A 26339-nucleotide genomic window follows, 5' to 3' on the forward strand; every position below is an offset into this window, starting at 1 on the left:
TGTAGGCTACGGAATCGTCCATCCTCATGTAGGGGGCTAAGAACCCAAGTCTGCGAGGAATACATGAGGACTGGCAAGATCATTGTTTTGTACAGTAAGAGTTTTGACCCTGTGGTGAGACGTTTCGAGCGGAACAGTTTTTGAAAGCGGAAGTAGGCTCTGTTGGCTGACAACAACCGTGCGCGGATTTCATCATCGGTTGTGATTTTCGACCCTAGATAGAAGAAATTATCAACGGTCTCAAAGTTGTTTTCTCCTATCCTTATTCTTCCTGTTTGACCAGTGCGGTTTAATGTTGTTGGTTGGTTCGTTTTCGGTGCTGACGTTGCCACCATATATTTTGTCTTGCCTTCATTGATGTGCAGCCCAAGATCTCCGCCTGCTCGATCTGGATAACGCCAGTTTGTACGTCTCGGGTGGTTCTTCCCATGATGTCGATATCGCCAGCATAGGTCAGTAGTTGGGTGGACTTAAAGAGGATCGTACCTCTTGCATTTACATCAGCATCACGAATCACTTTCTCGAGGGCCAGGTTAAAGAGGAGCACCATGCCAAAGAGATAGTGGTTTGAGTCTATATTGGCCCCCCTATATGTTCTGACATTCATCAAGGCTGAGAGGTGGCGGCGTTCGATCAACACGTGTTCAATTTGGTTGAAAGGGGTCCCGTCTGGAGAGGCCCACGTATGTTTGTGGACCGCTTTCCGCGCAAACCAGGTACTTTCAACAACCATTTCGTGTGACCCTGCTAGTTGAATAGTCCGCAGTCCGTTACCATGCTTCGAGGGTTCCTTCTACTGCCTCGTAGAAGGTATCCTTCCTTCCTCTCCGACTCTGCAGTCTCTTCTGTAGGGGCGTGAACGTTAATGAGGCTTATATTTCTAAACTTGCCTCGCAAACGCAGAGTGCATAGCCGTTCGCTTATGTTTTCAAGGCCGATAACAGCAGTTTTCATTTTTGGCTGACTAAGAAACCTACTCCGAGCACATGGTTTACTGGATGGCCACTATAATATATGGTGTAGCGGCTCTTCTCCAGGAAACCGGTCCCTGTACAACGCATCTCCTATAACGCTGTTACATCAGCCCTATATTGGGACAGGGTATCGGCTAGCTGCTTATCAGCTTCATCTCTGGACAGGAAGCGCATGTTCCATGAGAAAATGCGCAAATCGTTATTCCGTTGTCGTTGCCGGGTTCGTCGTTGTGTTATCCGTCCAGTCCGAGGATCCTGTTGTGGCTTCGTAACAAGTTGTTTTCCGTGTAGGGTTGTCAGCCCTACCCAACTCGTAACCTGGAGGACCAGTTGGTAGAATTTGTCCGGTTTTTAGGCGCGGGAGACTCGCCTTCATCCTTCTCCGTCTGCAGTTTTTCGTTAAGAAAGAGCTCCAGCGGTCACCACAAGGAGGTGGATATAGGGTTTGGTAGTAGAGCTATTGGTGTTGGTTCAACAGGCATTTCACAGGTTTTGTGCTCCATCGTGGGTACCAACCCACGATTCGCCCTGGGACCTATACTACCCTTCAGATAATGTCCTCAAATATCCTCATCGTCCCCCAAGAGGAAGAGTAGCCTGAGATGACCTGCGAGTATTTCTACTATGAACTACTCTTACAAATGAAGTTCAAGCAATGCTGCAATACTTCGTCTTCCTTCTTAAGTGTCATTGCTCCGATCCCCGTTCTGGCCTGTAGATTAAGAGTGTAATTCATCAGTTCCTGCAGCTTTCCTACATATATTTTCGACGTACGTTATCCAGAGTAGCTATGTATATGGTCTAAATGGAGCATAAGCACAACACTTGTATATCATCGTTGTCAGTTTCATTAAATGTACTGTAGCTCCCTGCAGGACTTCCCGAGGAGCACGTATTTCTCCTGCCCTGTTTTACTTTATGCAGTTTTAGGGCGATCCACCGACCATTCGCCATCCTATCGATACACTGAAAACCTTAGTTTTGTTGTTTTACTCTGATTTCCATCTTCTTCAAATCAAAAGTCATTTGATCAAGGTCTGTGGCTCCAAGAGGCATCCGAAAACGAAAGAAATAATATCGGTGACATAACGCAACCCGGGCTGATTTTGAATTCATACGAACCGATGAATCGATACAACTGATATTAGATATTTGCAGAGCATTCCAGATACGCTCATTGTTGATTTTGGGGAGAGCGTTCTGGAAATCGATGGAAAGCTAGTGACGCGCAGATGTAAACACCGCGCACTGTTCTAAAACCAGTCGCAGGGTGTTGGTTTGATTAGGCATCAAAATCGTGACCTGCTGTTATTTTGTGATGCATTTTAGGATAATTTTAGCTAGTATCATCGCGACAGTAAGAAGTATTCAAATATCCCTTCAGTTGTTGCATTCAAGATGCGCCTTGTCAGAATCTTAACCATCATCCCCTTCATCGTGAATAAGGAGTTGATCCTTGATCTGGATCGGACCATTGGAAAATTTGCGGACACCTACCGGTTTTTTCATGATGGGGTTGACGGCATCTGACTTCAAACATTATGACATCGTTTTTGCTGATGTACGACACACGCTGTGCATATTTCTTCGGTCACTGAGGCGCTTTGTTTCCCATCTGGTACCCAGTCACCGTTGGGGTTAACACTGGCGCTATACTTTAGTACCCCCGGGCGCCAAACCATCCCTGCCTAGTCTACATGGGAATTCAAATACTAGTGTCAACCTAACTGACTCTTAAAATTAAGCTTGTCCAGCATCTAAGTTTCGTCACCCGGCGATCATAGCGCCAGGCAGCACCGCAGACCACCCTGCTGACGTCGAACCGGTCGCAATGTGCTTTCCCTCCAAAGCTCCACCGACAATAGCTTCTGCAGTACCTGAAGGTACAACTGCCATCTCCTTGGCTCTTCCTCTTCTTCTACATATTCCACCGACCCTGCTGCAACCTTTTTTATTCAGGTTGGCTTATTCTACCTTCTCGGACGAAATTCTCCACTGCATCAGGAGAACTTCTCTCGTGTGTGAGCTGTAACGTATCCCCGGGAACTCGACGTTGCCCAGCCTTCTTTATTATCACAGGGATATCATTAAACCTTACCAGAGGAACAAATCAAGCGGAAATTACCGTTCCGCTCGCTGGAATTTTCCAAGCGCCCTCCAACATAAGCAAATTATTCATTATCCTTGAACCATTTTATCAAAAAGTGAGAGGTTTAATACCCAGTAGTTGTGCTTCAATATACCTGCTCTGGCTTACCAGCACCACATTCTTTGTACTTCTGGGGGCGTAGCAGCTGTATACATATACACCACTTATTTTCGCCCACATAAAACCACTTTCTGCCTGACTTGCAATACATTGTATGGCCTGTTGACCGCAAGCCCATATCACCGCTCCATCAGTAGAATCTGTAACCCATATGCCACCGTGACGGCTTCTATACGGTTCACTTATGAGGGCGATTTCCAAGTCAGATTCGAACGTTGTCTGCTCAAGTAAATCCTGAGCGACTCTGCAATGATTGAGGTTTATTTGAATAAACCTCATTTTCTTAATGCAGTCAGCACCCCCAAAATTCCGGACATTTACCACTTCCGGCAATATGCCGGTTATCCTGTCCCTCTTTTACTTCACACAATAGGCGTTTGGGGTCCCTATCATGCTCCCTGGCAACATGGTCTTTCTCCCCACACCTTCTGCATCGATCGAATCGATCAATGCCGCTGGTGCGTACCTTCACGAAGTGCCTAAACGTGAGGAATTTAAACCACCTCTTGAGTGAAGTTTGCTCGCTTAAATGGACAACTCATCCAATGCGAACTTTTCCGGCCGCCAACAACTTCTGCACTGCCTCCACTGGTACTCGTATTGTGGCCGTTTGAGTATCGCCTTAGGCTTTTCGTAAACCTACAACAGACTCCTCGGCAAGTTCTTCCAACTTGAATTGCTCCTTCAGAGCAGTACAAATTTCTCCTTTCGATGTCACTTTATCGAGGTCCTTACATTGTATGTAGATCTCATGTTTTTGGGCACGCACTCTGCCTAAGTGAGCTTTTAAAGCGTGAGTCATCAGTTTAGCCAACGCTGGATCTTTTCTTTTTTAATAGCCCTCACCATATTCTTTATGGTTTGGTGCACGTTGTGCTTGTCCTTGATAAACTCGGACAGCTCAACTATTTTTGCTCCAAGCTGGGTGAAGGCTAATTCTTCCGGATCGGGACTCTGGTCTCAATGAGTCACGACTAGATTACTCTTTTATACGCTTCATCGTTTTTGGCGTTTATTGACCTTGCCTGTACCTTATCCTTTACCGTCTTTGACATTGGAGGAGACCCTGTAGTCTCTTTTTTGTTCCTGGACTACCTCTTGCTGTCGCGCATCTTGAATATTTGTGGTGGTGTTATCAAGGTTTTTGTCGACCAACGATCTGCTTTGTTTGCTCTTGGTCCCGGTGTTCTCGGTAAGGTCGTACTTCGCTTGAACACCTCCTTCTCCAGATCCAAATCACTTGTAGCATTATATACCACGGTGGCCAAGTTGTCCACCACCGAGGCAATGCGGACGAGGGATATCGACGGCCTTACCCTCAAAAGCCGCCGGTACTGGAGTTCTAAGTCCCTGCACTGTAAGTTTCCTCTTTCTCTCGTCTTCCATGGTTTTATATTTTGGGTATCCTTGCCATAGCCATATTGGTCCTCGCGCCAGAGATGAGTGAACCCTAGGTCCATGCACAGTCAGAAAAGAAAGTGCATGAACATATATTTACACACCAATAGGTATGCCCCTATGCGCCAACTGGAGTCGCGCCTGATGGGAGATCTGGCAACTCCTCACTCCGTCTGGCTGCTACACGAATTTTTCTCGGAAACTGAAACTGACACTGAATTTGAGGAAAATGTGTATATTGTGAACGCTCACGCATACAGCGAGTTACACCATTCTATACCGAATTTTAGAGCGGGGTTGGCGTACATTTTTTTTCACCAAACATAGTCAGATGGGATATCAAATGAAAGGTCTCAGTTAGAATATGCTGAAGCTGGTCTTAGTTTTGACATTTGTTGAAAAAGTGTGGAGTGCGGGGGTTCGAAACTGATCATTTCTTTAACGGACCCATTCCCAGAAATGATCCAACCGAAAAATCTGAAAAAATCTAGATGCTGCCACTATACGTCGGCTAGGCTCTGAAATACCCTTCCATATCGATATCTATTCAAATAAAGTAAATAATAGTATATTACTATCATTTTTAGTAATTGACTGCAAAACCCCTCTCAAGTTCATACTAGAAGTATGAAATTTTGCAGTAATATAGACAATAGAGCATATTCCAAGGTTCGTGGAAATCGCGCTATTACTAACCAAGTTATAACAGGACAAAGTTGTGGTTTCTGTGCCAATTTAAGACCATGAATGTTAGTATCACGCGAAAGTGGATATCCTTACATAATATATGCATATATTACGTGCAAGGTACAAATGGGACAAACGTTGACTGAAATGTTTTTATAAGAGAAATACACAAAAAAATATGAAGTGCCATTCCGGTTGTTTGAAATATGGTCAATCTCTTTCCTTTCCAGTCCATACAGAAAAATTCCTTCCAGACCTATGCCAAACATCTGTAGAACAATATCCTAACAGGATTATCACCCCTCCCCACTGCACACTGCCTTTCTCCCAGCCGATATTAGGGTCGGCACGTCTACATCGCGTTTTTCCTTATCTCGCTAATAAGTTCGGTCCCTCCCCCCTCCGGTCGGGGGTCAAGAGTGTCTTAAATTACTGCGTGTATCAAGATATCACTGTTTTGGATTTGGATGTTCAAAAGATATTGAGCTCTCGTAAGGGCGGATTAGATGACCACACAATCAAAGATGCCTCTCTCGCAATTAAATCGCAATCACTGATCCAACGCAGCATCTTCGTCTCCCTATTGCAAGGCGATGTTGATTGTCTTTTGTAGCCGAGCAGCCTTCGGAACCATAGAGATTATAGAGTCAACGATGCTGTGGTAGAACACCAGTGGTGGAATGCCACTACTGTGCTGATACGTGAAGCACTTCTATGCGGCAATTCACAATTAATTGAGAGTCTCAATCCGAAATGCTCAAATCACTGAGTTTTCACCAGATCACTCTCACAAACAGTAGTTTCGCCAGTTTTTTTGGAGTCTGTCAGAAACTTCATTTTAATCGGAGATCGTACTGTATGAAGCAATCATTCCACTTTTGGACGAGCTACTTGAGATCAACTATGTTGTGTGAAAATCTGGGAAGACATAATCTACATAGAGCCTGGGCCCTGGATGTTGAATGCCCAACGTGACAGTGTTCATGATAAGAACGCAGAGGAATAGAATACTAGGTGATTCCTTGATGAATATCGCTAGAGACGTTAGACAGCTGTATACTGAACTCAAAAATTACGATATTTCAATCCAAGCCTTACCTTTATTTGTATGTATTATCTTTGTTGTCTCTCTACAGAATTCAAACAAAATTTCGACTTGCACATAATTGAGAACATAATCAAACTAAAAGTTATTCAACGACTACCTTCATCCGTTCTACAAAGTGAAAAGTATCTAAATTTCATAATAACGGCACGCAACATTGATGGTGACTCAGCATCCACATCGATCATTCTCAATGTCCCAGTTTTCACGCCTCCTGAATTTGTCAAAAATTTCTACAAAGGCACACTTGATCGGTACTATCAATTAGACATCGAGGATATCCGCATTAAAACAGATACTTATCAAGATGGAATCGAGGTTATCTTAGGTGGAAAAGACGCAAAATTCTTTAGACTGAGATCGAGTACCGTTAACATTATGTTGGAGATAAACGACGAAAACCTTAATCCAGATGAACTTAGTGGGAGAACATCACTGGATTTGACGATAGTTGCGGAGAACAAAGATGGTTTGTCCGGAAGAACGGCTGTTGTGGTTGAAATTCCAGTTACATGTGGTGAGTATTGAGTTCAGTTCACTCAACGAATATTTGATCTTCAAAACGGTATTCCCTGGTTTAGGTGCTGGTAATGGTACCTGTCCGCCTTGCGTTATTCCTCCGAATGACATGTGTCCGCAAACGACCACTCCTGAGCCGTCCGATCCACCCACGTTTGACAGAAAACTATATTTATACCGCATTGAACCTAACTATGTCGGAATTATAGGAATTATTTCAGCCAAAATCCGGGAGCCAACTACCTCAGTGAACTATTCTTTAGATATTACTAACGGCAAGTCTTCCAAAATAGTTTAGGCTGCAATCGATTCAGAATTTTCACTTTTCCAGCTCATCTTAAGTCACGTATCACTGTGCATCCAACTACTGGACAACTTGTTGCTCATGATAGTGTCAGCCCCGGCTTATATACTTTTCAGGCGGTTGCGGTGAATCCAACGACGAATGCCAAAGGATATGCCATGGTTCGGCTTACGGTAGATGCCGCTAATGAATGTCCTAATGGAATGACAACGGTTTCGTCTACTTTGCTCGTCAAACATATTGTGGAGGAAGAGTCTCACACGGACCTGCTGAATGCAAAGTACGGTCAGTGTGTGTTCACAATATTCAGTATGGAACCTAATGATAAAGGTATACAAATTAATCATTATTTGAACTGGGATCAACCCTAATAATATCTTTTTTCTAGTATATGTGAAGATTGACAGTCGCACTTACCAATTAACAACAATCGCTATTGATCGTGAAGACCCTATTTTTGAGTCAATGCCAGTAGCACAGGTCCTTGTGCAACTGAAGCTGAATTGCCCAGGAGTGGCTAACTCAAGGCAACGGAGATCCACCTGGAGTAGATACTCAACAGACAACTCCTCTCGTTCATTAGTCCTTATAGATGACATACCATTCAACCCATACCTGACCACCTTATCCTTGATCATAGAAGACGTGAATGATCATAGTCCAGAATTTGTACATCCTCCGCATGGAGACTACATAATTGGTTACCCAGAAGTCGACGTGTACTACAACCTTATGCCTGAATATCTAATCAAAGTTGAAGCTACTGATCGAGATGTAGGACTCAATGCAAAAATCCGATACAGCATGAACGAAAACGATTATTTCCAAATCGATCCAACTTCGGGGATTATATATCCAATCGCGGCGTTACCTTACGGGCTTGAAAGTATTGAACTGGTGGTGGTAGCAGCAGATCGAGATGGCTCTTTTTATGGAAGGAAGACCAGAGTAAATTTAATTGTGAAGGTTTTGACGTCTAACTATGTGACTATGTTGACAATTAATGATCAACCTGCGGAAAATTTTGAGAGCGTTTTGAAAAACGTTAGCTTGGAAGTAGGGGCAGAAGTTTATAGTTTAAGGTATGCGATGTTACCCGCTCGTAGAGACGAAGAAAATTCTCAGGAGACTTTTGAAAGGTCTGATGGAATGTTGGGGACAGCAGATCATAGAATCATATTGAGAGCTTGGATATATGCGGTTGACGAAGAAGGACAATTTGTCGGAGGATCTGATGTAGAAGAGTAAGTAAAGATAAAATCAAATACTTTTTCGGGAAGTTCAACTGGTTCGGCTATGCATACCAGACTTTTGGCTAAATGTTTGGCATAGTATTAACGCCGATATTTCACGGATTTTTTTCTGAGCTGATATTCATATTTAATATTTATATCGGGAAAATGCTATTATCAGGGTTCTAGCTATCCAAACTCGACTTAATTTAAACTGGTTTTGTGAGCATATCATGTGATGCTAAAGCCACGTTGCTGGGATAGCAGTTTACGCAGTTTGTATGTCTACAATGTTGTTGCTTAAAGTGGTGGCTCACTAAATTCAAATCATGTTGTTAAGCATAGGGGACCGAGTTAAAAAAGGAAGGTACGCCCAGGTCTCCACGCACCCGACACCAAAACTCGAGTGCTTTTGCCATCATAGAGTGGCTAACCTTAAGTTCGGGAGAGTATTTCTACATACTCAAACTACTCATACTTGTTTAATTGGGCAAAAGAGTTTGGCCTAGACCGGATACCGGTTGTTGCGCCGTTGATGATGATGAAAAGAGTTTAGCATTTACATAATACTCTTCCACAAGCAAAAATTTTATCCATTAAATTTAGCTCTGTAACCTCAGCTTTGATTTAATATTTGAAAAATTTTCTATCCCCGGTTGAAGGGTGTTGGTATCCGGTTGCCGCTTGCCTTAGAAAGGAGCTCTTGACAGCCCGAATTGGCTCCGAGGTCTTTTAATTTGATATCCCTCATAGCTGTCTACAACCCTGGTCTATATCATCGCTCCATTTTAGGCAGGATCCCCTATGTCATCTACTACTTCTACAGATATTACCCTTATAGACATTCCGGAGTGGATCACGCTTATAGGGATAACATGACCATCCCACACCACAACTTTTTGTTGGTTGGGACGTGGAGGTTGAAAATCATGTTCGCTCCAGTTCCGACCACCGGCGGAAGTAGAACAGGCGCGTGTGGGATAAGCACCCACTAGACCCCATCCCCGTTTCTCCAGTTTCATCCCCTCGAGATCGGCGTTTATTTCTACTTCGCGGGGTGACTTTGCCTTTAGGCACTTGTCCTTTTGCTCCTTTCTGCTTTACTCCTTCTTGGTTCTCTCGGCAACTCCTGCTATATTTTTACAATTGCAGAGGAAATTGTAGGTCAGTTTTCCCTCGACCACAGCATCTCCGCAACTATATTCTACGGGCTCACGTTACTGCGCTCAAAGCGTTGCAGATACTGCCTGTAGCAACCACCGTGTCCCGTTAGGAACTAGGTACTGCGGTATTTGGTTTCCCTACATTTCCGCTCAAGCCGTATCCTAATGTTGGAAACGAGTCTGTACGTTCACCGACCCTCCGTAGATTGGTCCCATTTGTGCTGTCAGAGACTCTGATCTTGCCGCAATGCTACGTTCTGGACGCCCTTTCATTTGATGCCGTCATTACCAGTACTGCCTCATCTTATATGGTTCTGAAAACCCTGCGAAACCTCGAAGCCATCAGCCGATAAACCGAATTCAACTGCTTCCGTCTTTGAGAGTTTACAAGCGCCTTTCACGAGTAAAGCAGAATAGATCGCACCACACCGGCTTTAGCCGGTGCCTTTTAAGCAACCTCGGGTAGTGTTTCGGTTCGTCAATATTCGTCAACATTTTTGAAAGTGCCGTAGTGGCACTGACTACCTTTTGGCAGGCGTACTTTAGGTGCTCCCTAAACTTCAGTTTAGCTTCAATTATAACCCCCAGGTATTTGATAGTCGATTTTTACACGACCGTTGTGGCATCGTCTGACGAGTTGCCTCTGCCCTGGTACGAACCTGTAACTCCGTCTTTGCATTTTGTTTTTCGGAGGTTTGTTTCCGTTTTCTCGTATGCCAAGGTCAGCCCGGTTCTTCCTAGCCAGGACCTTACCGTTTTTACTGTTCCCATTGCGTAGACCTCATCCTCTAGATGCTTTTCTGTAACAATCGTAGCTAGATCATCCGTAAAGACAACAACCGTAGCCCCCCCTGGACGGGAAGCAAGCACCTCATTATACATGGCATTCCATGGCGAGACAGTCACGGATACGAAAGAGAGACAAGACTACACAGCAATATTTAAGAATGTTTCTGACAAGGGAGTTGAAGAGTGTTAAGGAGGACTGAATTCAGGTAAAGTCGGAGGAGGAACGTGGGATAAAACCAGACATTTTAGAAGCTCTATTGATGATGTCAACGAAGTGGGAATTAAAACGAAGTTTGTCGTCGAATATTACACCCAGGTCTTGGAAGGAGGTCGGTAGTGAGAGGGGTTGTCCACTAAGAGAATAGGAAAAGGATGATGTGGAGGGTTTAAGTGAATAGCACATCCGGTGGCATTTGTTGGCATTCAGTGTTAGCTTGTTGACCGAATACCAACGGATCAAATTATCAAGGTTGGACTTCAAGGGAGCACAGTCCAGCGGAGACGAAATTGAGGTAAATAATTTAAAGGTGGCCTTAAATACGGGCAGATACGGGCAGGTGAGGATATCTTTGATAAAAACAGGAAGAGTAAGAGTAATGATATGCCTGGGCAAGTATAGAACCTTGGGGAACGCCGGAGGAAGGAGAGAAGCAACGAGATGAGTAACCACGGAAAGAAACTTTTCAGGAACGGTATGAGAGATAGAAGGAAAGCCAGGAAATGATTGAGGGAGGGAATAAGAGTTTACTTATTGCATTCATCGTCGAGTGGGCACGTTGAAAACTACCCTGACGTTCTGGTCATTGCTGCTTTCGATGATGGGTAGCAGTCTGTTGTAGACGATTCTCTTCTATGGCAAGCAGAACAGTTTTTGTAGGGTGAAGAAGCTGCTGTTGGCTGCCAACATCCGGTTTTTATTTTCAGCCGTATTTAGGAGAACTTATCAACGATTTTAAAGTTGTAGTCTTCTGCCTTTATTGTTTTCATCTGACCATTGCCATTTGGTATTGCTTCTTTGGTTTTTGCCGCTGATGTTGCCACCATGCATTTCACCTTGCCTTCATGTCCAGCCCAAAATCTCGCGCCGCCTGGATGAAGGCAGATTGTAGCTGAGCTTCCTGTCTATCACCACTCCCAAGTATTTGATGGTGGGCTTGGAAGTGATGATAAGATTCCCGATTCTAATACAGGCGTAGTTTCTCTTCCGGCGCTTAGTGATGAGGACCGCTTCCGTTTTTTCCTCCGCAAGTGTCAAACCAAAGCTCTCTAGCCAACTTTTAACAGCATCGATTGCCTCGCTTTGGTATAACTCAGCATCTTCGAAATGCTTTGTGACAACAACTAGCGCTATGTCCTCAGCGTAACCCACCACTGTGGCTTCCTCCGGAAGGGGAAGATTAAGTACATCGTTGCACATGATGTTCCACAGTATTGGGCCCAATACGGAGCCCTGCTGGACACCCGCGGAAATAATGTACTCCTGGGGTCCGCCATCAGTGTCATACCACAGCCTCCTTTCAATTAAATAACTATCGATGATAGCAGCGAGATAGGTGGGAATAGAACCTTCGCTGGAGATTTGCGTATTCGATTCCAATTGGCACAATTGAATGCATTTTTCACATCCAGGATTACTACCACGCAATATTTGCTAGTACTACTCTTTCCGTGGATTGCATCTTCGGCCAAGCCAGTAACCACTTTGATGGTATCAATGGTTGTTCTGACTTTACGGAACCCATACTACCGATCTGAAAGACCGCCTTGGCTCTCAACACCCGGAAGTAATCTATTATAGATTACCCGCTCTAATGTTTTCTCCACAGTGTCCAAAAGACATTTGGGTCGGTATAAGAATGGTTCACCTGGAGGTTTACCAGGCTTAGGCAGAAGTACCAACTTCTGCCGCTTCCATGCCGCTGGAAATATTCCCTCGGACATGTTCGCTTCGAACAATTCAGCAAACATGTCCGACCTGGATTTCATGACAAGTTCGGTACTCCGCCAGGCCCGGCGGGTTATTGTCTTCCATTCTACCGCAGATCTCCAGCAGCTCGTCTCTGGTGACTGGCGGAATTGGCGTCACATTCAGAGGTGGTTGGAAAGTGTGGGTGCTCTTCTCTTGCTGGGGGAATAACCCCTGGATGATTTTCAGCAACAGAGTGGGACACGTGAACTTCGGAGATGAACGGCCTGTGAATCACCCCATCACAATTCTATAAGCACTCCCCGACGGGCTTACGTCCGCTTCTCAGCACAGCTTCTTAAAGAATTTTCGCTTGCTGCGCTAGATGGCGAGCTTGAGGGTTTTGCAGCCTGCCTTATAGGCGCACTCCTTCTGCCCCTGATCGACTCTACCTATCGCTCTTTGAGCTGCGCTTCTGGCAGGTCGGTTCATCATTTCACCAGTAGTCTGGTCTTCTACTGAGGAATGAGCGCCTCCTAGGTATGGACGCGTCACATGCTTTGGCAATGCATTGAGTCAGATGGACGGCTCTTTCCGTAGAGGCGCCTGCTTTATTAGGTTGATCTAACCACATCTCTATGAAAGTCTGCTCTTCCAAAGATTTTCCAGATCACCCTGAAATCTTTTTCAGTTTCGGACATTATGGCTCTTTGCCCTGTGGCTCGACATATGTCTCAAAGAAGATTGCCTGGTGATCGCTGTTCGTGTAGCGTTCGTTGATGCACCAGGACATACCACCCGCCAGCGTACGGCTGGCAAAGGTCAGGTCTACAACCGAGGCTGACCCATCTTTCTGAAAAGTGTTTACAGCACCTTCGTTAGTCAAAACTATGTCCATCTGCGCTTCTAATAAACTGCGGCCCCTAGCATTTGATTCTCTGCTACCTCACTCTAGGGCCCAAGCATTGAAATCACCAGCAATCACGTTTGCACTTCGTCCCCTTGCGTTGAGAATAAGATTATCAAACATTTGCTCGAATTCTGACAGTGTCAAACTTGGTGGGGCGTAGCAGCTGTATATATATACACCACTTATTTTCGCTCACACAAAGCCACTGGCTGCCTGACTTGCAGTACATTGTATGGCCTGTCGACTGTAAGCCCATATCGGCGTTCCACCAGTTGAATTTGTGACCCATATGGCACCGCGACGGTTTCTATACGGATCACTTAGGATGGCAATTTCCATTTCAGATTCGAACGTGGTCAACTCAAGTAAATCCTGAGCGACCCTGCAATGATTCAGGCCCCTGCACCGTAATTTCCTTCTTCTATCGTTTTCCATTGTGGTTTTATATTCTAGGTATTCTTTTCATAGCCATTGTGGTCCAGACACCAGAGATGAGCAAACACTAGCCCACCCACAGTCAGAAAAGAAAAGTACATGAACAGATTGTATGCCCCAATGCGCCAGCTGGGGTCGCGACTGATGGGAGATCTGACCACTCCTCGCAGGCCGTCTGTCAGTCACACGCATTTTTCTCGGAGACTGTAGCAGTGATTGACACCAAATTTGGTGGAAAGGTGGGGACTATGAACGCTCACACATACAATAAGTTAGATTCTGTTACGTCGAATTTGAGGGGGGCCCCATACAAGCTAAAGGGGGATGTAAATTGTTTTCATCAAATATAGTCATGTGAGGTATCAAATGAAAGGTCTCAGTTAGTACTTTTCGAACCTGGTGTTAGTTTTGATATTTGTTGAAAAAGCGGGGAGTTCGGGGGATCGAAATTGATCATTTATTTAACGGGGCCATTCTCAGAAACTGTCCGGATGGCTCAAGTGGTTAGAGCGCTGGGCTGTCGTAGCGGAAGGTCGCGGTTCAAATCTCGCTGGGGGCAGAGGAATTTGTTATCGTGATTGGATGTCGGACACCAGTCGACTCAGCTGTGAATGAGTACCTGAGTCAAATCAGGGTAATAATCTCGGGCGAGCGCAATGCTGACCACATTGCCTCCCACAGTGTACTGTGGTGTACCGTTACGGTCTTGAATGAAGTGCTCTAACACACTTCAAGGCCCTGATCCAATATGGATTGTTGCGCCAACGATTATTATTTCCGAGTTATCACAATCTCGGCAGATGCCGGATTTTACCTAATACTAGCACTAAGTGCCAAGCATTTAGGCTCGGACGATCCTACCTACTTAAAAACTAAAGGGGCACTGGTGGTGGTGGCCGGTGGTAGGTCAGTGGGAGAATCCGTCGAGTACCCCCCGCAACATCGAGCACGTATGCAGAATGGTGTACTTCTGCATGGTTTGAACCAGACTGTGCGAAAGTCCCAGGACATCAAGGGAAGCCGTGAGGGATTTAGGTACAATACCTGTAGCTGACAATATTATGGGAACTACAACCACCCGCTCGAGACGCCAAATTTCTTTGATTTCCCGAGCCAATGGCTCATAGTTCACCTTCTTCTCCACGTATTTCCGTTCAATGTTGCTATTATGGGGGATAGCAACATCAATAATATACGCGGAGCGACCCGTCTTGTCAACTAGCAGTACTTCAGGCTTGTTGTGTGCGGTATGGCGATCAGTCAGAACTTGCCGGTCCCAATACATGCTGTAAGCAGAACTATCAAGTACTGCTTGCGGCTCATATCGGTAAACCGGACATGTCCCCGTGATCAGCCCATGCTTATATGCAAGGTTTTGATGGATAACCTTACATACAGCATTATGCCTGGTGATGTATTGCACCGGTGCCATAACAGTACAGCCAGAAATGAGATGGTCCAACGTCTCTAACGCCGAACCACACATTCTGCACTGGTCGTTCTCCACCCGTTCTTTCATGATGAGCTTTTTATAAGCTCGGGTGGCGACCACGCCATCCTGAATGGCACACATGAACCCCTCCGTCTCAGCAAAGAGCTCCCCAGCACACAGCCATCTGTTCGACAGATGCAAATCGACAAATGGCTGCCAAAGACAATTCACGTGTTTACCGTGCATTGCCTTCGACTTCCATTCCTCGATCCGCTCCTGGTCCGACTTCACCCCACTCAGAGGATTGAAAGATCGATCCTTCAAGTTAAGTGGAGTCAGTCCACAGTCTGCCTTACAGACAGCCGCATGCAAGGGGCTCGCCTGCTCTTTACTGTAAAAATAAGCGCGCAGCGAGTCGACTTGGCGATGATGTTGTGCCGCCACGTCAACCACGCCCCTACCTCCGATGTCACGAGGCAGGTTCATCCGCTCCACGGCAGACTTTGGGTGATGCATTCGGAATTTGGACATAGTTGTCCGTAATTTATTATTATTATTATTCTCAGAAACTCTCCAACCAAAAAATCTGAAAAAAATTAAGAGGCTGCCACTATATGGTGGCTAAGCCACAGGCATTGTTGGCAGTACGATAAGTGCTTACCAACTCCTTCAATTTTGGTAAAGTTAGTGCTTTTATGGTAGTACTATTTTCGGATTTTATTCGAAGGAATTATTTCAGTTATTCGGTTTTCAATACTATACTATACTTTATAACTTTTCATCCCTCTCTCAGGAGACTGAATAACTTACACGGTGAATACGACTTGGAAACTTCTCCTTATGCATCTGAAGCCAAGAGTGATGAGCTTGTTGCGGACACATCGGGACTCGTGGCAGGAATATCGGTGTTGGGAGTATTGCTTTTCGCTACATTAAGTTGGGTCTTCAATTTATCAACAATTTAATATACACTTACATCTTAAATCTCCATTTTCAGCTGCTGCATTTGCTTTTTGGTGGTTTTGGCTGCGACCATACAATTTCAAGTCAATTTCAAACGAAACAACTTCAGAGACAATTTCCTCAGAGGATAGCATGGACCACGAAATGAAATATAAAGTTGGAAATAATTTTTATTATGAAGATGGCGATACATATGAAGCTGGCCAGCAATACAAGAAGAAAGCTTCCATGGCGGTATCAGGAGCTACTAGCATGGATACCTCCGATGAAAGCAACACAAACAGCTTTGAGGGTTATAGCAATAACTCAGATAGCTCTGAAGGTTCTCGTGGGCAAAATGAGAGACGCAAATCTATTGTCACATTCAACGAACTTGTTGAAAGGATAGATATTGAGATAAGCGAGAGTAATTTCCGGCACCACAAGAATAACAATAATGACAATGTAAGGTTGTAGTTTGTAGGAAGAGTTTTGATGGTAAATTTTGATGGATTTTCTTAGTTTACTTATTGTGATGTAAATAATAAGCTCAGACATTTATACCTCTCTTGATTCGCATTATTTTGTGTTTCGTTATATTAAGTTATGTTATGAAAATTATATAATTTAATATCAATAAAGTTTTGTGAGCCATAAAATATGATTTTCTTTTTAATTGTGGTTCAAAATTGTAAGGCCAAAGGTCAACAAGACGCCTTTCTCTCATGATCGATGGAACCTCATATTGATCGCGGATATCCAAATTTCAGATGTAATCACGGCGTTTTACGCCAATAGTCCAACGCAGCATCTTCGTCTCCATTACCGTGGGGCGCTGTTCATTGTCTTTTACAGTCGGCCAACATTAAGAACCAGGGCGACAGTCCGAACGACATTGCGATAAATTTTGAATTTGGGACATTCGTTGATGCGCTGACCACAAAGAACGCTAGTCGTGGAACCTCATCTCATCCGGATTGCGCTAATGCGTGAAGCAATTTTACAGCTTAGTCTTGGGTAAAGTGATAACGCCTTTTTCATTAGCATTGGTCGTCAACGATGCAGTTTTACTTAGATTCAATCTGAAACCGTGCTACATGAGGCGATCATTCCATTTTTGAATAAGTTGCTCTAGGTCAATTTTGTACCGCGTGAAAGTGTCCATAACAAGAACAACGACGAGTGGTGAGAGGGTGCTTTTTTGATGAATGCTGACAGGGATGCAAAACAGTTTTTTATGGGGATAGTGAACACATTGAAGAAGGTCGAAAATTTCATTCCAGACTAAGTTAAAAATAGAACTATCAACTGACAATTGTTTTTCAATGAGTGGCGATGAAGACTCGAAAAGAAGGGGGGAAGGGCTAGAATTGAGCGGAAGAAGACATGAGTATATCCCACCACGCATTCTTCTGGTTTGTCTCAGTTTCCTCTAACTAACTTTACATCTTCTACCAAATCGACCTGGTTTGAGTTCTTCGTATATCTAGTCTATGGGCTGCGCTCGCTTCAGTGAATATACATATACAGTGCTCACGTCACAGGTACCACCCACAAATACATTTCTTTGCAGAGAGGCTGTTTTGAGAAAGTGAAATGAGTTTTGCATTCGTTCGTTACCATGTTTAAATATTAAAATGCATTATCCAGTACCAAGATGTAAGCAGTTTGCAACCGTAGTTACCAATGCAAGTTTTGGCAGCAATACTTGAAAATTATCTCATGCAAAAGGTGCAAGTTTCCACCTGCTTACGTCTAAGAAAATTATATATAAATGCGAGCTACGACCTTCCTGGAAATTGAGCCCGCCTTCTTGTAAAGGTTTACATCATCATCAACGGCGCGCCAACTGGTATCCGGTCTAGGTCTGCCTTAGTGAGAAATTCCGGACATACGGGTCTTGGATCGAGGTCCATTAATTCAATATCTCTAAAAGCTGTCTGGCGTTCTCGCCTACGTCATTGCACTATCTGAGACAAGGCCGGGTACGTACTTTCCGGGTGGAATCATCCTTACCAATATGGAAAAAGTGACCCGCCCACCGCAACCAATTGGGCCAGATTTTATCCACAACCAGACAATCGTGATACCACTCACAGATTTGATCATTATGTAAGGTATGAAGTCGTCCATTCTCATGTAGGGGGGCCAAACATATTTCGGAGGAGTCTTCCTCCGAACGCAGCCAAGAGTTCCCAATTTTTCTTGCAAAGAAGTCAAGTCTCCGAGGAATAAATAAGAACTGGAAAAATAATTGTCTTGTACAGTAAGCTGCCAACACCTGTGCGCAGATTTCATCGTCATAGCTCTTGTAGGAGAAATTATGAACGATTTCAAACTTGTAGTCTCATAGTTTTATTGTTCTTATTTGATCAGCGCCATTTGCTGTTGCCGCTTCTTTGGTTTTTGGTGGTAACGTTACCACTATGCACTTTGTCTTGTCTTCAATAATGTGCAGCCCAGATCTCGCGCCGCCTGCTCAATTTGGATGAAGGCAGTTTGGACGTCTCGAGTCGTTCTTCCCATGATATCGATATCGTCAGCATATGCCAGTAGTTGGGTGGACTTAAAGAGAATCGTACCTCTTACATTTACCTCAGCATCATGGATCACTTTTTCCAGGGTCAGGTTAAAGAGGAGGCATGATAGGGCATCCTCTTGTCTTAGACAATTTTTGATGTCGAATGGTCTCAAGAGTAATCCTGTTTCTTTTATCTAGTCTCGCACATTGGCCAGGGTCAACCTAGCCAATTTTATCAATTTCGATGGAATATCGAATTTTCTCATGGCCGCTTCTAATTTTACCCTGACTATGCTATCCAAATCTCACTGGTGGCAGTGGAAGTTGTATCGTGATTTGACGTCATACACCGGTCGACTCAGCTGTGAATGAGTACCTGAGTCAAATCAGGGTAATTATCTTATCTTATCGAGCGCAATGCTGACCACTTTGCTTCCTACAGTGTACTGTTGTGTACCGTTACGGTATTGAATGAAATACTCCAACACACTTCAAATCTCTGAACCAATATGGATTGTTGCGCCAACAATTATTATTATTATGGTATCGTAGGTGGCCTTGAGGTCGATAAAAAGATGGTGCAACTGGTGGCCATATTCCAAAAGTTTTTCTATCGCTTGCTGTAAAGAAAAAAATCTGATCTGAGTGAAGCCTTTTTGGTATGAGCTTAGCAAGAAAGCGACGAATATCTTGTAAATGGTTTTCAGCAGCCTGGAACCTCTACCTGTTTTTGTATGGGACAAGTAATGCCTCATTGCAAATCGTTAGGCATTGATTCGCTGTCCCGCACTTTAAGCATCGGTTGTGGCAGCATTTCTCTGTCGTCTTCAGTTGTTTGGACCTACAACTCGCCAATATTTTGGTTTTTAAGTCGTTCATCGAAATACTCAACCCATTTCTCTAATATGCCTATACGGCCAAAAATCAGATTTACCTCTTTGTCTCGGCAGGATGAGCATCGAGCATAAGACTTCATCCTGCTAACGGTGGTTCCCTGTGATTTAAGCGTTCACAGACTTGTTGGCTGTCCCAGGCTTTCATTTTCTGTCTTCTCCGCCGGACGGAGTTCGGGATAGGCTCCGCGTGTGCCGCGTTCTTTGAAAGAGCAGCAACCTTCCGTTCCGTTGTTAACTTACATTCATCGTCGAACTAGATGTTCCAAGATTTTTTCTGGCTGAGAACAAATTTGTTTGTGGTCATATCAATTATAACGTTCTTCAGGTGATTGTCAAGATCATTTTTCAATGTTTCGTCTCCAAGACTTCTGTTACGTACCGTTAACGCGGCATCTATTCCCCCATTATAGGTGCTAAGAAGGGCTTTGTTGTGGATGGCGTCAGTATTCACTCTCACCTGATTGTCAGAGGGGATTGCAGGTGCTGTTGTAATTCGAGCCCGGAGCACTATGCCAATGAAACAATGATCCAAGTCTATCTATATTTGCCTCCGTATATGTTCTGATATTCATTAAGGATGAGAGGTGGCGGCGTTCAATCAACACGTGGTCTATTTTAATGAAAGTGGTCCCGTCCGTCTAACCAGGTACTTTCAATAACCATTTCATGCAATATACCTAACTCATTGGTCTTTTTATGTAAGCTATGGGGGCCAACTAAATCGCCTGAATACGGGCTGCGTCCCTACTTGACTGTTGAAATCTCCAAGTTTGACTTTGATATTGAATTCGGGGCATACTTTAAGGGTCCGTTCTACTGTCTCGTAGATGGTATCCTTCCCAGACTCTGCAGTCTCCTCTGTAACGGTGTGAACGTTAATGAGGCTTATTTTTCGAAATTTGCCTCAAAAACGCAGAGGGCTTAGCCGTTCGCTTATATTTTCGAAGCCGATAGAGGCAGGACATTTTTTGGCTGGCTAAGAAACCTACTCCGAGCACTTACTGGATCGCCACTATAAGGTGTAGTGGCTCTTGTCCAAAAAACCGATCCCTATTCAGTGCATCTCTTGCAACGCTGTTACATCATACTTATATTGGGACAGGGTTAGGACTAGCTGCTTGGCAACCTTTGGCCTGTACAGGAAGTGCACGTTCAATGAGCAAATGCGTAAATCGTTTGTCCGTTTTCACTGCCGGGTCCATCGATGTCAAATTTGTCCAGTCCGAGGCTCCCCTTATGGCTTCTTCGTAATTTCGGTTTTCCGTGAAGGTTTGTCAGCCCTATCCAACCCCCATCCTGGAGGACCAGTTGCTACATTTTGTCCCGTTTTTTAGGTGCGGGAGACTCGCCTTCATCCTTTTCCGTCTGTAGCTTTTCGTTGAGAACGAGCTTCCAGCGATCATCACGTGAAGGTGGCGATAGGGTTTAACAGTAGTACCTAGTCAGTGAAGTGAAGTGTGAAGTGTTGATTCAGCAGGCGTTTCCCAGGTTTAATGTTCTGTTATGGGTATTAATCAACGTTTCGCTTCGGGACTTATACTACTCTTTGATCGCGGGCTTTCGTGAGCTTGTTCAATAGATGACACAGAAGAGTTCAGAAAGTGTGTGTACTTTTCAGACAATCCAGAGAATAGTGGAAGCAAAGAGATAACCATCTACAGGAAAGAAAAATTAGTTAAGATTCGAGAAGTCGGGCGTGCAATTTATTCGGATTGTCGGCAATTCCCAATTGCAAAATATCGAATATTTATTGAAGCATTGAATCTGATGAAAGGCATAGCATTGCAGTTTATGCCAAGACAACCGTTTCGTAAATTCCATAGTCCTCTGGGCTTGTGTGTTTTCTGTCTGTTGCTTTGATAAAAATTTCGGAAAAGATTCCGTAAGTCAGTTTTCACGAGATAGCGAGCGAATTCGGTGGCTACCGGAAGCTTACGACGCTCGGTCAGACGGGCAATTGGTATTTAGAAACCCCCACAAGGGCTTAGAAGTTTGCAAAGTCTGGAAGAGTTTCGACAGACGTTTTCCGTACTTCGATGAGACGTGACTAAATCAGTTCGAAGTCGTGAACATAAGAACATAAGTCAACGTCATTTTCTTCACTTTATTTTAATTTTTCCATTTCCTTTTATTAACTATATTGTTTTATTATTACTTTCTATTTATCAGTTTCACTTCAATTTACAAATTCATTTATTATTATTGTTAGCATTTGTATTTATTTTTCGCTACGGTCGGCGGAAGTTTTTTTTTCGGTTTTCTTTTTTACGAGAAATGGAGCAGCTTGGAGCTGTTAAAGTCTTTCTGGCTGCAGTTCCTCCCGGAGAGCACACGCGCCATCTTGGTCTGGGCGGACTCGGGATGGCTGGGGGTCTTGTCCGCCACGGTAGTGGCAGTGCACGAGGTGTACATGCACCCCGTAGTCGCGCAATTTTCCCGAGACACAACTTGGGAAATCGACGAACTGAAGTCGATAGTGACGACATCACCAAGCTCACTGGGACGGTAGGTACTTTGCTTTCGGGAGGTAGATCTTAATCGTAATCACGATCGAGGTCTGCTTCCTGAAGGAGCGGTAGTCATATGCCGGGACCTCATCGACCTCGACGGTTTGTTGGCACCACCAGAAATATGGAGCTCAAGCGACTAAAAGTACCACCGGATGCACGTTTAGCGTAGTAAAAAGTTAGGCTCGCTCGGTGCCTCGGCGACGGCTACCCGAAGCGCAGTACCACGTCCGAACACACCGAAAACCTGCGTTTAGCGGCTGCGAACTCATCCCCCATCAGCACCTATGGCTAGAGGCAGATGGACGTGAGTCTCGGACTCCGCTGAAATTTTTCGTGGCGCTTCATTTTAGCGGATATCAGCAACCCCATATTAGGCGCAGACTTCCTGTGTCACTATGGGTTGTTTGACTTGCAGAACAGAACATTGATAGACACCGCAACCTCGTTATAAATGTCAGGGGGGATTTCTGCCTGCCGAGATGACACTCTCTCGATAATTTTTGAGGACGTTGCCAACCATCGCATTCGCGCATTCCTCCGAAAGTTCTGCAACATCATTACGGAAAGTAGTTTCTCCAAGCCGGTTAAGCACGATGTGCAGCACCATATCAATACCACCGGTTTTCCAATCATGTCGAACCTCTTCCAATCATCTCGTCCTCTTTCACTCAGAGAGCTTGCTGTTGTGAAGATAGAGTTTGAAAATTTGATGCGGACCATCAAATAGTTGTTTGTCATATGGTCCCTAAGCCAAACGGCGAATGGAGGCCTTGCGGAGATTATAAGCGTCTGAATGCTCAGACAGTTCCAGACCGATATCCCATACCGCTCATCCATGATTTCGCGGACACGTTAACGAATTGCCGTGTTTTTACGACTTTGGATCTAGCTAAGGCGTACCACCAAATCTCTGTAGCTCCCGGATCTAGCTAAGGCGTACCACCAAATCCCTGTAGCTCCCGAAGACATTCTCAAGATGGCTATTTGCACACATTTCGGACTCTACGAGTTCACTAGGATGACTTTCGGCTTGTGTAACGCTGCGTAGACTTTCCAGAGGTTCATCCACTCTGTTTTACGAAGCTTAAACTTTTGTTTCGTTTACATTGATGATGTTTTGGTCGCTTTCGTTTCCGAATCTGAGCACTTAGAGCATCTCGAGTGCATTTTTCAACGTCTCCTTGAGGCCGGACTTGTCTTAAACGTGGAAAAATGCAGATTTCTACAGAAGCAGATGAAATTTCAACCTGACCCAGACTAGGTTGAGGCGATTAAGAGCTTCCCACTTCCAACCACGGTGAAGGATCTGCGAAGGTTCTTGGCCATGCTAAATTTCTATCGTCGTTTCTTGCCCAGGGTCGCTCATTATTAAGCCCAAAACTAAGACTCCCACGAGGTTGCGCCGTCTACTGAGGCGTCCATACGTTTTGAGATAGTCAAACAACAGCTTGTTGAGGCAACATTGCTGGCATTTCCTCAGCTAGATGTTCCCCTAACTGTGTTCGTCGATGCCTCAGATACTGAGGTAGGCGCGCCTGCATCAATGGGTGAATCAAATCTGGCAACCGTTAAGCTTCTTTTCAAAACAGCTCAACCCAGCTCAACGCAACTACAGCGCCAACGATCGTGAATTACTCGCCGCGTCCTTGCTATAAAATACTTCCATTTTTGCCATTCGCGCTCAGACAAAAGCCCGACAAAGGGTTCCGTCACCAACCTAGCCACTTGAGTTATATCAGCCAGATTACTTCTGATATTCAACATATGTCTGGTAAAGACAACGTTGTTACAGACGCTTTGACGCCGAGACACAAAAAGACGACGCAAAGTTTCAGAGCCTGAAGGCAAATTCCAAATATAAATTCAAGGAGTTTCCTATTTTCGGCTTAAACTGTTACTTACTCTGCGAGACCTCAAATAAGGGACCCAGGCCATTCATTCCGGTCGATTTTCGCAGGGAAGTATTCCACGCGACTCATGATCTTGTCCACCCAGGCATCAAGACGGCGAACCCGTTAGTCACAGAAAAATACTTTTGGCCGTCCATGAACAAGGACGTAAATTCTTGGGCCAGACAGTGCATCGCGTGCCAGAAGTGCAAGATTAAAAAGCACGTTCGAAAAGAAGTAGGTGTGTTCCCTCGGTCAACCAAGCGCTTTCACATCATCGGCCCTTTGCGAGATTCGTAGGGATTCAAGTATTGCCTCACAATCATCGACGGGTTTACGCGATGGCCTGAAGCAATACTTCTGTCTGACATTACGGCGCAATCATGTGTCGAGGCCCTCTGTCGAAAATGGATTCGGCGCTTTGGTGTTCCAGCCGTCATCATCACGGACCAGGGAATGCAATTTGCGGAGCTAGGAGAGCTCCTTGGTTTTAAACGGCATTGGGCTACTACATACCATCCACAGTCCAATAATATGCTGGAAGGATGGCATCTAACGTTGAAGACCGCTCTAATGGCCTGCGACGATCCGTCGTGGTTGCGGTCCCTACTTTTCGTCCTCCTCGGCATCCGTACAGCCCAGCGAGAGGAGTTCGCGGCCAACCCAGCGGAGATGGTTTACGGGAAGAGTCTACGCCTCCTCGCCGATCCTGTTCTGGACATCAGAGCTGGGCTAAACGACTCGGGAATGCTGCGTCTGCTTAGGGACGCGATTTCGAAGATGCGGCCGACTCCACCGTTCAGACACGCGACATTGGAGGTGAACACCCCCAAGTGTCTCGAGGCATGTGACTAGGTCCTCATCAGGGTGGACGCCCCTCGGAAGCCGTTGCAACCACCAAACGAGGGCCCTTTAGAGTTCTGGAACGAGGCGAGCACTCGTTCAAACTTGACGTCCGCGGCGAACCCAAGTGGGTGTCCTTGTCGAGGCTGAAGGCCTTCGACGAGCCTGCGGCTGCTTCGAAAGAACGCCCGCGAAGCATCAGATTCGTCTGGTGACCACCATTGACGGTATCGTCCGCCGAAAGTTTATATAATTTTAGAACTTTTAATTATTTTATATTTTTAATTATTTTACTTCATGAATAAGTGGTGCATTTCTTGTAAGGGGAAGAAGATAAAATTTTAATATATGATTTAATAGAAAACAAGAGTAGTGTTTCAATTCCGCGTAGCTAAAGTTTTAAGTATCTAAACGATATCGGGGGCAGCTGGTAGCTTCTGGACAGTTTTATGTTGACTGGGTTTTTATGAGTCGATTCGAAATATATGTATCTTAACTTACCTCAATCTCTCTGTGAAGAGACCTTAAACTACAATTGCACTATGAAGAGAACTTGCAATGCGTCCTAAAAACTTTTGTGCCCAACAGCATTTGTAAGCAATTCTTGAAATGCTCAATCCCCAAAAAACACCAAAGCTCAACAAGGTTACGTCATGCTGTTCATTGATCTGATTTTCTAACGTTATCATTGAAATGGTAGCTACATAATTTCACAACAAAATTGGTAGGTCTTGACCTTCTCACGGGGAATTTTACATTGACTGTAGCTGACACAACTGTCCATTAAAGTTTTTCATTGAACAAATTTTGATATCATTATCTTATCGAATCCAATTTGTATTTGGTTACTAGATATGTAGAAGGCATTTAGTTGCTTTACTCGCTACTAATGCCCGAGATTATCGCATAATATAATAATTCTAATGAGTAAAGGGGGATGTATTAGCATTTCTATGTGTCCTTTGGGAAAACACCATGAGGTGAGTGTTCGAATCAAAGAAGCCGCAATCCACGAAACTCTTTCAGGATCACTTGATTGATGTCAGAGGAAGCGCTGGTATTGTAGTCCCTTTGATAAAGATTTTGAGAAACTGAATTGTTCAAGGTAGATGCCATGCCACCTGTGAAAACAACGTCTCGGAGAATGCAATAACACTTGTGAAGGGTTAAATATAAAGACGCTTTGGACAGAGACATTGTCTTATCAATAAGGAAAAGGCACTAAACTAAAACGAGGCTGTTTACGATGATAATCGGGACAGAAATGATTAGAAACATAAAGTACACAAATCAAAAGCACTAGCTGCACTTTGGGCGTCGAACCTCCAACAAAACGGGTTGATACTTACTAAAAATACCACATTAAAATTATTTCGCTTCATTTAGTCATTGTGACTATTTCTACAAGAATGCAATCTTCCGCTGATTACTTTAAATTTATTCTTCCTCCCCAACGCGAACATTGTACTCGCACATATTGCGGGGTCTAAGCCTACAAACGTATGGAGAGCAATTTATTTAAATAAAAGCATCTCACACATGCATGAATGTAGTACTTCCACAGCCACTTTGCGATCGGGGGAGCATAGCAAACGTAAGTATCTCAATTATCTTA

General features: G+C 44.5%; 2 protein-coding genes across 2 annotated transcripts in view; both read left to right on the plus strand.

Moving 5' to 3' along the window:
- Positions 1–7294, plus strand: part of LOC119650210 — a 27536-nt gene extending 20242 nt beyond the window's left edge. Inside the window, exons 7-8 of the mRNA XM_038052775.1 lie at positions 6465–6950; positions 7015–7294. Of these exons, the coding sequence (XP_037908703.1) occupies positions 6465–6950; positions 7015–7250 (722 nt within the window). The 3' untranslated portion in view covers positions 7251–7294. The remainder of the gene's footprint in view (positions 1–6464; positions 6951–7014) is intronic.
- On the plus strand, positions 7289–16542 carry LOC119648590. Its single transcript, XM_038050360.1, has 4 exons — positions 7289–7586; positions 7645–8500; positions 15917–16059; positions 16121–16542. The coding sequence occupies exons 1-4, from the start codon at positions 7415–7417 to the stop codon at positions 16540–16542; spliced, it is 1593 nt and encodes a 530-aa protein (XP_037906288.1). The 5' UTR covers positions 7289–7414.
- Positions 16543–26339: the final 9797 nt, after the last annotated feature.

Source organism: Hermetia illucens, chromosome 2 (assembly GCF_905115235.1).
Source record: "Hermetia illucens chromosome 2, iHerIll2.2.curated.20191125, whole genome shotgun sequence".
NCBI classification, from domain to species: Eukaryota; Metazoa; Arthropoda; class Insecta; order Diptera; family Stratiomyidae; genus Hermetia; species Hermetia illucens.